The sequence below is a fragment of the Anarrhichthys ocellatus genome, unplaced genomic scaffold (genome assembly GCF_004355925.1).
Source record: "Anarrhichthys ocellatus isolate YVR2014 unplaced genomic scaffold, GSC_Weel_1.0 scaffold180, whole genome shotgun sequence".
In the NCBI taxonomy this organism is placed as follows: domain Eukaryota; kingdom Metazoa; phylum Chordata; class Actinopteri; order Perciformes; family Anarhichadidae; genus Anarrhichthys; species Anarrhichthys ocellatus.
Window position 1 is genome coordinate 1 of NW_022280210.1, and position 13,658 is coordinate 13,658.

The 13,658-nt window shown below is 44.5% G+C and overlaps 1 protein-coding gene across 2 annotated transcripts in view; it reads right to left on the reverse strand.

The window, feature by feature from the left end:
* Positions 1-1,437: 1,437 nt before the first annotated feature.
* The window catches only part of slc8a1b (solute carrier family 8 member 1b), a 19,178-nt gene continuing 6,957 nt past the window's right edge, over positions 1,438-13,658 (reverse strand). For both annotated transcript variants that reach the window (XM_031878465.1, XM_031878464.1), the window contains 3 exons: positions 9,378-10,304; positions 7,257-7,421; positions 1,438-5,537 (listed from right to left, as the gene is read on the reverse strand). In XM_031878465.1, coding sequence (XP_031734325.1) covers positions 4,743-5,537; positions 7,257-7,421; positions 9,378-10,253 — 1,836 coding nt within the window. In that variant the 5' untranslated portion in view covers positions 10,254-10,304 and the 3' untranslated portion in view covers positions 1,438-4,742. The remainder of the gene's footprint in view (positions 5,538-7,256; positions 7,422-9,377; positions 10,305-13,658) is intronic.

A 13,658-nucleotide genomic window follows, 5' to 3' on the forward strand; every position in this document is an offset into this window, starting at 1 on the left:
AAATGGAAAAAAAGAAGCAGGGACGGTAAGTAGGGAAAAGTCCCAAACTTAAAGAGGCTTAAAACTTTCCTCCCTCCCTCCCTCCCTCCCCCCTCTCCTCCTCCCATCACTGCCTCCATTCACACCCATCTATCTCTATAACTGTACATGTCTCCCTCCTTCTTCATCTCTCCATCAGAGGAACAGAATCAGGGTAGAATCAGCCTGGAGGCAGTCCTATGTAGATCAGCTCTTTTGTAATGCAGTAAAAACGTCCTCTGCTGTTCCCTGTTGGGACATACTCAGTCCCAGCGGCACACTGATGACATGTACTGTATATTTCTATGTGGGGTGAACGTTAAAAACAGAATAAATAAGACTGTGTTGGAACAAGAGCTGGAAATTAGTTTCGGCTATGAATACTGTGAGGTGTGGCAGTACGTTTGGTGAATGATCTTTACTAAATGTTGTACGGTTGTTTGCTGACCTGCCAGTTTCTGTCAACAGAACCACCACGTTCACGGCCTCAATGTCTGCAGCAGCTATTTTCAACTTGCCTGAGATTAAAAGGTGAGAAAAGACAAAGCACAGTCCAGCACGCTCCTGCTTTCCACCTACTGTGTACTAAAGCCTGGAAAACAATATGTGTCATGTGTCATCTCAGATGTGCCTGTTATCCCACAACTAGCTTCAGCTTTAGATACGGTCAGCAGCAATATTTTAGTGTTTGAAAAAAATACCACCATTGCCTTTTGATATCACTTATTAGGCTACTGTACTATTAATGTAACAGCAACTATTAAAGATCATATTGAGATTAAGTTTTATTGTATTTTTCTGAACAATCACTATGTTTCATATCAGCTTGTATCACGCTTGCAGGAACGCACAATACCACGTGATTAACGTTGTAAACGATTGGTTCGGTTTAGGCAAGGTAACAATGTAACACCGTAATGTAACACCGTAATGTAACAATGTAATGTAACAATGTAATGTAACAATGTAACGTAACAATGTAACGTAACACCGTAATGTAACAATGTAAGGTAACAATGTAACTTTACACCGTAATGTAACAATGTAATGTAACAATGTAATGTAACACCGTAATGTAACAATGTAACGTAACACCGTAATGTAATAATGTAACGTAACAATGTAACGTAACAACGTAACGTAACAACGTAACGTAACAACGTAACGTAACAACGTAACGTAACAATGTAACGTAACACTGTAATGTAACAATGTAATGTAACACTGTAACGTAACAATGTAAGGTAACACCGTAATGTAACAATGTAAGGTAACACCGTAATGTAACAATGTAAGGTAACAATGTAAGGTAACACCGTAATGTAACAATGTAATCTAACACCGTAATGTAATAATGTAATGTAACAATGTAACGTAACACCGTAATGTAACACCGTCATGTAATAATGTAACGTAACAATGTAACGTAACAATGTAACGTAACAACGTAACATATTGTAACAATGTAACCTAACAACGGAATGTAACAACGAATCGTAACATAATGTAACTAAAGTAAATAAATAATCCACCGACTTTCTGATGTAACATAAAAAGCATCAACATTTACTTTAAGTTTCATACCGAACATGAACAACCATCTCCTGGGTTAAAGTCCTGTGTTGGTTTGACCCACCCATCCATCCCCACTCCCACCAGTCCAGAGTGGACTAAGTAATCATTATCATGATGATGCCAAAAATACTTGAACATTCAATGTATCTGTGGTTTGCAGCGATACTAAAGTCAACATTATTCCCTGGCGACTGTTGAAGGACACTGTGTGGGAGTCAAACTTGTGATTTTCTGGTTACAAAATGGCCTCTTCCTACATGTTCCACTTCAGAGACGAGTGCTATAGTCTGCAGTCATTCTGCTCCACCTCTGGGTCTTTCCCCTAGGAAACACACGCACACACACACACGCACATGCACACACGCACACGCACACACGCACGCGCACACACGCACGCACGCACACACAGACAGTGAGCTACCACGATAGCCGGAAGGACAGTCCATCATTTGATTTGGACAAAGTGTTATTAAAACCCACTTAGTCGTGGCTGTAAGAGCAACAAGCTATGGAAACTATGCAGTCGGCCACAGGCTGAACGAGCCAGCCCTCCAGACATCTGCTTCAAATCGGACCAAAAACAGAAGAAAAGTGAGAAAGTTTCACTGTTACTAAGACAGCATCTCTCCCACTCATTCATCGCGACAGCACACTTTGTTTCATGACATTACAACCCCCCGTCCTCACAAACAATCGCAACATTTCCAAACAAGCGCTGTAAGCAAACTTTGGGTTTCCAAGGCAAACTATTGCAACCAACAACTGATGGCTGCCAGCTAAACACAGACGGAGCTCTACATCTCCTCCCCACTGCATGTCTGCACCAACTGGCAGGTCTAGTTCATTTTGAATACTGTCCCATATCACATGGAGTATCTCAACCAGCCACAGGCCCACAGCAGCAGCAGCTCTTAACCTCAAGCCTCCAAAGAAGACAATGACAATCATCCCTCCAAAAGATATTTATTGAGCCAATGTTCTGTGATAATGAATGATCCAAATGGTCAAAGCCTGCTGACAACTCCATAAACTAGCAAGAGGCCCAGGCAGTAAAGCACCCCCACTGCTGGAGGCTGTGGAGTTGATTGTATTCTGACTACAGCTACAGGCCCAGACAGGACGAGGCCCCGGCGAGAAGTCTCTACTGCAAACAGTCATTTGAGTCGACATGGAGAACACGCCCACCCTGCTGTATGAGAGAGAGGCCATCAGCCCACCTTCCCCAGCGTTCTAACAGAAAAACAATGTTGAGTGTTTTGTGAAAAACAGCAATTTCACCTGGCATTGTGAGAACGTATGGAGAGTGTATTAAGTGTGCACATACCTGTGTGCATGTGTCAAAAGAGCAGCTTCAACACACACATCCATCTGACGTTGGTCAATAAAAACACAGGATTGAAATCAGCAGCAGTCACAAAGACAATGTCTCACTAGTGTAAAGATGACTATGAGCAACAGAAATATGTTGATATTAACAACATGAAACAATAAGTAGAACACATTTTGCACTGAAGGATCCATTTAGAAATGAAGCTCAAGCATAACTTCAATCCATTGCACGTTTAAGGTCTGTAGTTTATTTCTTAATTTCCTTGTTGTCATTTTTTGTGGCTGTCAAGCATGATCAATGTTACACGGGTCCCTCAAACTCCCCATCTCTGCCCAGTCTCTGCAGCTTCATCAGCTTCATCAGCCAACACCACCAGTATCTGGACTGAGTTACAAATCTCCCAGTAGTCTAAACGGCAAAGACTCTTCATCATCACACATCATCTGTTTGTAATAAACAACTATTAAAATGCAATTATAACAGAGCCTGTGAGCAACATGATGATACTCTGAGCTTGATGTAGATTTGCACAATTAATTTGATAAAAATCGCAATATGCCCAAATGCAATTTTGAAATTGCAAGAGGCGTAATATTTATTAAAGGCGAAATGTGTTCGAAAATATAATATTAAGTGAAAAATGTTGCTGCAGAGACGTCCTGACCTACACAGACTTAAAAAAAACTCTTACAGATCCTCGCAAAAATCACACATAATCAATTTTATAAGATTTATAAGTCAAAATAATCACAATAAGATATTCATTACAGCTGTAGCTTGATGTCTACTGTTAAAAAGATTGCAGATGTCAGCAGTGTGCAAACATCTGTCTGATAGCTGGATCTAACTCTCTCAGCTGTGAGTAGGTCAGGATGGAGAGCCTCGTCACCTTCTAAATCACCGCTGTGGTAAACAGCCTCCCGGGATGCGGTCAAACTAAAATCACGGACCTCACCGCGAGTCACCATCAGATAATGAGTCCACTGCGTCTGAGCTGAGAAGAGCTTTGAACTGTGGCTGCGGTGTCTCACGGCAGGGATCCTTAAATTAAACGTCAACTTCTTTTCACACAAAACAAGATGACACAAATAAAAGGCTCTAGCTGGCTGCGTGAGTGGTTGCTCTGGGATGTTCTCACACAGTCTGAAGTCATCTCAAAGGGCAGCAGGCGTTTCCTTTTAAAAGCCTTTGTGTATCCAAATTAAGTTGAGAAGAGATAGCTCCTTCTTAGCACTGCCCTGAACCCCGGCTGCTTACTGAACTCCTTTACCGCTTGCAGCATCCGGCCCCTCTAAGGTTTCCCTCAAGTGCCTCACTTGAGGAAACTTCAACACTTCTAATTCAATTATTTCCATGTCCCGACATTCAAACCATCAGCCGTCCAACAAAGAACCCAACGTCTTGGCTCCGGCGGCTCACAAGCTTCACTCATTGTTCTGACTGCACAACAGCACAGAGTGGAACCGAATCAAACCCACAGAAGACTAAAACAGCAGCAAAGCAGAATCCAAAGCAGATAGAATTCAAACAGACACACGAGGATGAAAGTAGAGAACGAATGAGTAGAAAGTGGAGACAAGTGAAAAATAAAGAGGGTGGGGGATTGTTGATTTGGTCCCCGATTAGCAGTCCGCCTCGCCGCTCATCGTGACCACCACATCACACTCACACCTCCACTTTCTCACATCATCAGCAGCAACATCTGCAGCATCACACCGACACATAGCGTGAACGATGATAAATCGAGCAGATCATGACAGATAAATATCTGCTCGAATAACATTAACACTTATGATTCAAACTTGAAAAGGTGAGTTACTCACAAGATCTCGTCGTTCTGAAATTCCAGGATGCCGTGAACGTCCTCGAAGTCCTCCCCGCTGCCTCGCGCCGTCCCCTCCACCGTCTTGTACGGCAGCGTGACCACGCCGCGAGCCCCCGACGTTCTCAGCACCTTCACCTCCATGGTGCCGACACTCTCGCTCACGTGGTAAACGGGCTCCTCAAACGTAAAGATACCGGCGTGGTCGTCGTCAAAGATGGTGACGGTCGCCGTGGCGGGTAAGCCGAGACACGCCATCGAGTCCACGTGATTGGCCGCCTCGCCGTCCTCGGGCTCCTCGCCTTCGGGCGTCAGCACTTTCACATTGGTGAGGTGGATCAGGAAGTTCTCGTCCTCTTCAAAGATGTCGTCGTCGATGATCCCCACACGGATCTCCTTCACTGTCTCACCGGCCTTGAAGACCACCATGCCCTCTGTGAACTCGTAGTCCGAGCCGGCGTTGGCCGTGCCGTCTTCCGTCCGGTAGTCCACAGAAATCGTTTTGCCCAAGTCGCCGCCGCGTCGCATCACGTTCACCGCCACCGTGCCGCAGTTCTCGAGGCACTGGTAAGAGCAGGGCTCAAAGAAGATCTTGGAGACGGGGTCGTTGTCGCCGACATCAGAGCGAACCTCCTGCATGCTGACGGCCTTTCGCGCCTGATCGGCGGCATGTTTCTTCAGGATGTTGCCGGCGCCCGTCATCAGCCGGGTGGCCTGGCAGCGGTAGAAGGCGCGGCTCTTCTGCTGCTGGCTGAGGACTTGGTAGTTGGCGAGCTCGATGAGTTGTTCCACCTGGTCAGAGGAAACAAGAAAGCACGTGAAAACAGTAGGAAAAGGTTTTCAACACGGCAGCTGTTCTAAAACATTGAGCCACATTCAAATCCAGACTGGACCCCAGGCCGTCGTATCTGGTACTGTGGGAAGAATGTCGTCGATGACGTTGTTGAACATTGAGCTTGTCCGGCTGAATCACAGAGATTCATGAAGCTTGTCTGGATAAATAAGTAATGCTATGTCATGTCGGTGAATCCAACATCAGAAACACTCAAAGAACAGTGATCTTACAAATAATATGTAAATATAATATGTCAAGTTAGAATTTCCATCGACAGTGTCTTTGGTTAAGTTACTCTGAGGAAGAGAGACTTTAGCAGCCAACGTCATCAAAAATATGCGTGTGCATGTTGTCAACAGAAGTGTTGTTTTGTCCAAGCCATCCAGATGAGTTATTGAGCTTTAAACTTTGAATTAAAACTATCTGGTTGTTTCATGTCCGGTTGTCAGAACCAACTCAAACTCTACAGAACAGACAGAATCACGACCGTTTCAGAGCAACAGGTGTTTCAGTTTAACCAGTGACCGTGTTAACTGGTGACGAGTGCGTCCGTAGTAACAAACGTAAATGTTTGAGGGAGAAAAGAAACACAGATGAGTCTGTCTGTGTTTAACACTGATGGAAGGCTTTAACGAGGACACCGACATGTTCTGTTGGTGCTTTCAACAGCTGACGAGCCACCACGACGCATTCGGCTGAGAGTCACCAGTCAACACGGTCACTGGCTAAACTCAAACACCTGTTGCTCGTCATCTTTGGCTGCGAGCTGTTAAACGTGTTGACGACCACTGGACCGTTTGTGACGGCCATTTTAAAAGTGAACAAAGTGAAACCTGTAAGTGTGTGTGCTGCTGTTTGACGTTCTGTTCGTGAACACAGAGATCAGAGTTGTGAAAATATGACTGAGGGAAATGTTTGTATTTGACGACAGGTTAATCAGCCTCATTGTTACTCCAAAGAGAGACGAGGGCAGAAGCGTAAAAAGCTGTTCCAGCAGCTTCTCATGCGTGTGAGACGGATTAGTGTTTCAGCTGCTTGTCTTGATGCCTGCAGCTTCCATTATGCGTTTAATTGTTAAACCTTTTGCAGAGAACAGGAGGGGCGATGAGTGGAACGCCATGTTTGATTTTTTTAAAGAGGTCTGCAAACAGACACAGTGGTCGGATAAAAAAGAGACGATGAGGAAAGAAGATTTCTCGCATTGCAGTATAGAGTTCAGTCCAGTTTCATGGTTTTCATCTTTGCGATATTATCAGACATTTTTAATTATTTAATTCTTTATTTAAGGCAGGTATTACTTCAACGGTCCTGAGTGTCTTCATTTACAGTCGATGAACCAAAGACACATTATCTATTCTATATGTTTATCATGCGTTGAAGGGAATATGAACCCACTGGAGTTTAACTGTGTTTATCTTTGATCTGCATGTGGATTTAATGCCTGCTCTGTGTCCTTTGAAACGTATCATTATCAGATTCATTTGAGAGGTTGTGATGATACCTCAGCTGCATTCATCACTATAATCACCGCGGTAGTGGAAGCGAACGGAAAAGTGCGTCATCTGTTGCTGCTTATTTTTGTCGGTTCATTTCCTACAAAAGAACACACCGCTGAGGAGAAGAGAAACCCCGACAGGAGCGGCGGTGGTTGTGCTCTCTGCGTGAGGTCGACTCACCTCCTTGTCGGGGTGTTTCTGCTTGAGCTCCTTCAGGATCTTGGCCATGTCTCTCCGGGTCTCCTCCTCATCCAGATCCTTCTCATCGATATCCAGACCCAGCGGACCGTCCAGGAAGTCAACGCCATGAGAGTTCAGCATCTTCCCATCCATCTCGATGTCCACCTTGGAACGGAAAAGAGAGAATTGTAATCAGTGCCATTGATTTGATGTCAAATTTCAAGATTAAACCATTTCTGGTGCCATCATGGAGGTTTAGTGAGAACTGTGTGTGTAGATTTGCCTCTAACAGCCATGCAACCAAAGGTCAGACATAGTTTATGTTTATGTGTCATATCACAAGTTCTCTGCTTGTTTACAAGAACAACGTATCCTCATACAACGGTTTGTAGGATATCCCACCAGATCTTACTCCTCATTTCTCGTTGGTTTTCCTACGAAGTCCAGCAACACGTGACAGTTTCAGCTTCTTACATCCATAGGGTTAGGCAACAAAACGACTTAGTTATATTTAGGAAAATATCCTCCTTTGGGTTAAAATAACAACAGAAATGCCATCACTGAAGAACACCAGTTACATGACAGAAACATCAACGTTGACTTCTCGTCTCACGCGGGGAACAAACAGCTGAAACAAACATGAAGCTTTTCGTAGGTATTGCTACGAATGGTGATGAAACAAGCCTGAAAATAAACGTACGTGTGACTACAAGCAGATACCAGACGGAGCTTTCCTTAGGTCAACACCATGGCAGCCATTTGTTTCTCTCACAGTGAAGGGCTTCTTCTCGTATTCATTGAAAGCCCTTTTACAGTTGTGTTGATGAAATGTCGTTTAACTCTCTAAGCACGATGGCAATTTAAAACTTCTAAATTGTGCTGACGGAGCACTGGCTCTTCATAATTAAATGAGAGAAACGGTATCACCAGAAGAGACTCTACGTGACTGTACCGTACGCCACAACACTGAAAATGTAATTAGATGCACCGGACATCACACAAAGCAGCAGATAGTAATCACACAACAGGAAATTAAAAACAGACAGTACTTAAGAACTATCCGTGTGTGTTTGCAGTAATATTCTTCACGGATAGATGTCCAGTCAGTAAAGCAGGTAATTGGTTCGGACACATGTCTCTCATGAACTCACTTCCGCCTTCATAGAGCAACGTATCTGCTCCTTTGTTTTCTCCAACGCATGTTCGCTTTAGGACGGCTTCATCAGCATCGACTGCTCGGCTCGTCTCTGGCCGATTTAGAAGAGAGAGCTCCTAGCATCACTGCTGGTTATTACACACTGATGGAGGAATTGTAGCTTCGGATGCTTTTTTTACATATTCCAATTTTTTATTTTTTATTTCCAATGTCGTCATATCGAGTGACACCTGCCCGGGATAAGAAGAGTAGAACTTTCCTTGTCTACAAACTATTTACCATTGAAAGGAAATACCTACTTTTTGAAGTAAATTATTCTGAACATGTTCGATTATTATTCAGCTCGGATGAACGTACGAAAAAAGGTTTTAGTACCAGAACAACACGTGTTCCACACCACGTTGTGGTTTTGTCGCCTAAACTAAACTGTTTGTGAGAGTTTCCCTAAACCGACCTGGACGTAGCTATTTTCAGCCCAATCATGATGTCTTTCCTAAACCTAACAAGTGCTTTGCCTTCATCTAACTCTTGTGTTTAACGTAACGTCGGTCCGAAGGACACAAAACCACAAAACCAGTAGATAGCACGTGTTCAGTCAAATTATCTGAACAAATGTCTTTGGAGGTGAAACTGAAAGTGAGTAAACCGGTAATGAGGATAATTATCCCTCATAGCACAGCAGACCTTTGTAGCGCCTGACTTCTTTACAGATCTTACTGCATTCCCAGATCTCAGCAACTGGTTTGATGAACACAATGTTATTATTGCTGATGGACAAACCAAACATATAATATACCCAAGTTGTAAAGATGCAGATCAGTGTTGTAGGAAGCTTTTATCATTGCGTGGATATTTAATCCTATAAATACTCCAGCCGCTGTGGGAAGCTGCGCTGTAGCAGTAATACTAAAGTAAAGTACAAGTACTAGTACTAGTAGTAGTAGTAGTAGTTCCTCTGAGCATACCTTGGAAGGAAGCGGGCGGTCTCCCTCGGTCTCGATGATCATGCCGCGCTGCTTGCCAGTGCGGTAGCGCTTGTACACGTACTTGTAGAACAGCAGGCGGCGGTCGGCCACCCAGGCGAACAGCACACAGATGGGGAAGAAGAAGAAGGTGAGCAGCCCCTCCCACACCTGCACGACGCCGGGCGAGATCACGGACAGGATCAGGTAGAGCCAGATGTAGGCGAAGATGCTCCAGGTGGCCGTGACGAAGAAGACGCGGAGGTGCTTGACTTTCCTCGTCTCGCCATCCGGCACGACGTACACGCAGAGCCCGATGATGACGAACATGTTGAAGGCCGCGGAGCCCACGATGGTGGCGGGGCCCAGTGTGCCGGCGTGGAACCCGTGACCTATGACCTCTATGACCGACAGCAGGATCTCGGGTGCCGAAGAGCCCAGAGCCATGAGGGTGAGATTGGAGACGGTCTCGTTCCAGATCCGGACGGTGGTGGTGGTGGTTTCCCCGTTGGGTTTCTTGATGGTGATTTCCTTTTCCTGCGACGTGATGACCTCTATCGATGCCATGAAACGGTCCGAGATGATCGACACGCCCAGGAACATGTAGACCAGAGCCACGAAGTAAACCGTCGCCCGGGCCACTTTGTCCCCGAACGACGGGTTTTGGGGCTCCCAAATGGGCAGGACGACCCCCTTTGCGCACGCCTCAGGCTTGCTGCATTCGGTTTTATTGGTGGACACGGCGGAAACGGAGCTACCCAAGCTCTGCTCAGGGGGAGCGCCGGCCAACGAGGGGTGGAGCTCCAGGAGGAGAATCACCGTGAGGACTGCTATCCTCAGGGCAGGGGACCGGAGGGAGGAGTGATCCCAGCGACCCATGTCGACGTCCGAACCGGTACCGGGAGGCGACGGTTAATGAGGATGCTGAACCTTGAGAGAGAACAGAGGAGGATTGAGATTAGACCAACGTGATGAATAGTTCAAAGCACTGACATGTTTGGATAGAAGGGTTTAGGGTTGATTCCCTACTTTAATTTCAATTTAAGATTTAGGATGACACATATTCAACCAGAGTATACGGCAGATATGACTTCACAATATCATTTAAATACCTCGTCATGCATAGTAAGAAGTACTGGATTTCAGATGTAACAGGCGACATGATTCTGTGTTGCAGTAAAAGAACAACAGCGTTGTTTACAGGCTGTGTGTGTGTGTAAAGCTTTTGGCTTCTGTATTTGTTTGACTTCCAGTAAACAAGCAGTGAAAGGTCAAATCTGCATCTGTCTTAAAAAGACTAACGTTACCTCTGCAGAACTCTGAGCGGTGCGGCTGCTCACTTTGAGGCATTAAGAACCTTAAAAATCACAACACCACAAAAGAAATAGAGAACATAAGTTTCAGGTCAGCTGTTTCAGGGGAAGCGAGTTCAAATAACCACGCCAAAGATAAACTCCTGCTCAGCGCTATAGATTTCAGTGGAGCAGCTTCTGAATCTCGCTGCCACGTTCCTGCAGCAGTGAAACCCGGCGGTTCCTCCAGCGACCCGGCCACGAGCGTCTCTCTCTGATCACAACACCGGCTTATTAACTCACTGGGATCGGACTGCTCTGAAGCCAGACAGACGCCACTTTGAGCTGATTTTGTGTTCAATTCTTCTAGCTTTATAACTGGACCGTGAGATAAGAAAAGCTGCAGAAAAAATGAGGAAAAAAACAAAAACAAACAGTGGCCTCTAAAATTACCACAAACTTTTATTCATCTCATAATCTTTCTGGCAGTCAATGAATTCATCAACTCATCACTGGACACAGAAGCCTGTGATGCGTTTCTCTACCACGATAAACTGGTGGAGCTACCAACTCATTTGATGTTGAACCGTTATCTGACGCTCGGACATTGCTGAGGTTCCCCGTCATGTTCAGTGAGGATGAGAAATACTGATTAACGTCAAACAAAGTGAAACAAAAGGAGGTCAATACTCAGAAATGGCCTGCACACTGAGGTGAAGTGCTCTGAGATCATTGTCTTGAGTTGTCCGGGGCATGAGAGTGTCAACCTTCAGAATGTGTTGCAGATAATTCTCAGCTCTGACATTCAGTTTCCATGTGATGACTTTGGGGATAAAAAAAAGAGAAAAATACAAATCTGTCAGTGCTTCCACATTGACTGTGGGTAAGTGGGGAGCAGGGCCGACCTTCAATCAGAGGATCGGTGGTTCGATCCCCGGCTCTGCCAGTCGCATGTTGATGTGTCCTTGAGCAAGACACTTAACCCCAAAATTCCAAAATGTCTCCCGTAGCTGTGCCGACGGTGCATGAATGTGATAGAATCTGAATTGTAAGTGGCTTTGGATAGAAGCATCTGCTCAATGACTACTGTCATGTAGAATGTGTGTGTCCATGTTTTCTGATACACCTTTCAATACGCAGAGAGCCACTGACCAGATGAATGAGTTTGATTCTTGAAAGAATCCACATGTTTCATATCATCTCTATCTGTCTATCTGTGCGGTCAACACCTACGCATCATACAACAGTTCGTCTGATATCATACAAAGAAATACTCCGAATTCTTCGTGCGTTTTCCCACGAAAGCACAACGACAGGTGTCAGTTTCTGCTCATGACATGAATACAGTCTGTTCAAAACAAACTTCCGTCTTCACAGAAAACAACTTTAGTTCGGTTGAGGCAACAGAACTACTCGGTGAGTTTTGGAAAGATGGTGAAATACTGAGTTAGGTTCAGCAACAGATCCTGGTGTGAGTTAAAGTAATGTGACCGGTTATGTAACAAATAAACCAACGATGACTTCTCGGTTCCCACGGTTCACAAACAGGGGTCTCCAGGGTGAGAGGTATCGTGGGATATCTACAAATTACAGCATTTATTTTCATATTGCCGCTAACGCTGTATGAGAACAGGCTGCCCACACACACACACACACACACACACACACGCACACACACACACACAAGTAGTAATCCTCTTAAATGAGGGATCAATAAGAAGAGCGGAGACCCGAAACAAAGATCAGCTCAGAACTCTCCTCAAACCAGCTTCTCCCGCTGTCCAGCATGCTAACATCCATTTCCCGATAATTCATTGTTCACACTCTTACGATGCAGAAGCAGCATCAATAGTGACATCAGTACTCTTCTTATGAATCACTCTCACAGCACACGCAGCGAGGCCCTGGGCACTATTTCACATTTCAAAGTGATCAATAATTCAATGTGCTTTGGCATTTGGTGCTTTTCACTTAAGGATGTCATGTTTCTTTTGTAAAGGCTGATGGGTGCAGAGCATACTCTCTATATGTCAGCTGCTCTCTATACAACACTGTTTTCATTTCTTCTCTGCACCGGTGCGTGCTCAAGGTGCAACACAGTCTCAGTGCATGCCTCCTCCACACATAAGGCTCCTCCAACGACTGTCCGTTGGCATCATTTTAATGCGGCAATTCTTGTCCCTGTACACGAAACCAATAGATTGTAGAAAATATGATGTTTAAAGAGTAGGACAGCACAAATAAATCGAATCATTAACAGGGTAATGTGTGTAAAAATATGACATCCTAATTAAATGTAAAGATGATGTATAACCGCTGTCACTGTCATCCTCGCTGTGACTCATGATCAACACCTGCACGTCTTCATATCACAGAGAGAAGCAGACAGGAGGAGTCAGTAAAGAGTCTGATAAGACTCACCACGGGCAGACAACCGGCAACTTATACCTCACGCTGTGAGTTTAGGTCTCTGTGTGCGTCAGCTCCCCCAACCAGCAGCCGATATGAAAATGTGCACCACAGGAGGCAACCAATTCATACAGGAAATATGCTGCTTCACTTAAGATATTGCATGTAAAGAGAAGACTTAAAGGAACAGTGAAATGAAATACACTTATTGGCTTTCTAGCTAAAAGTTAGATGAGAATATTGACACCACTCTCATATGTGTCCATTGCATATGAGGCTACAGCCAAGCACCTGTTAGCTTAGCTTAGCATAAAGACTGGGAGCAGGAAGCTAAAAGTGCCTACCAGAACCTCTAAAGCTCACAAACATATACGTTATATTCAGTTTGTATAATCAGCACAAGTGGTAGTTTAGTATCTAATGTGTACGATATTAAACTCTGGGCACTGTGCAGTTATAACATGTCTCTCTCTAGAAGACCATCATACCATTTGTCATATCATTATACCATATCATTATATCATTTATCATTATACCATTTATCATATCATTATATCATTTATCATATCATTATATCATTTAT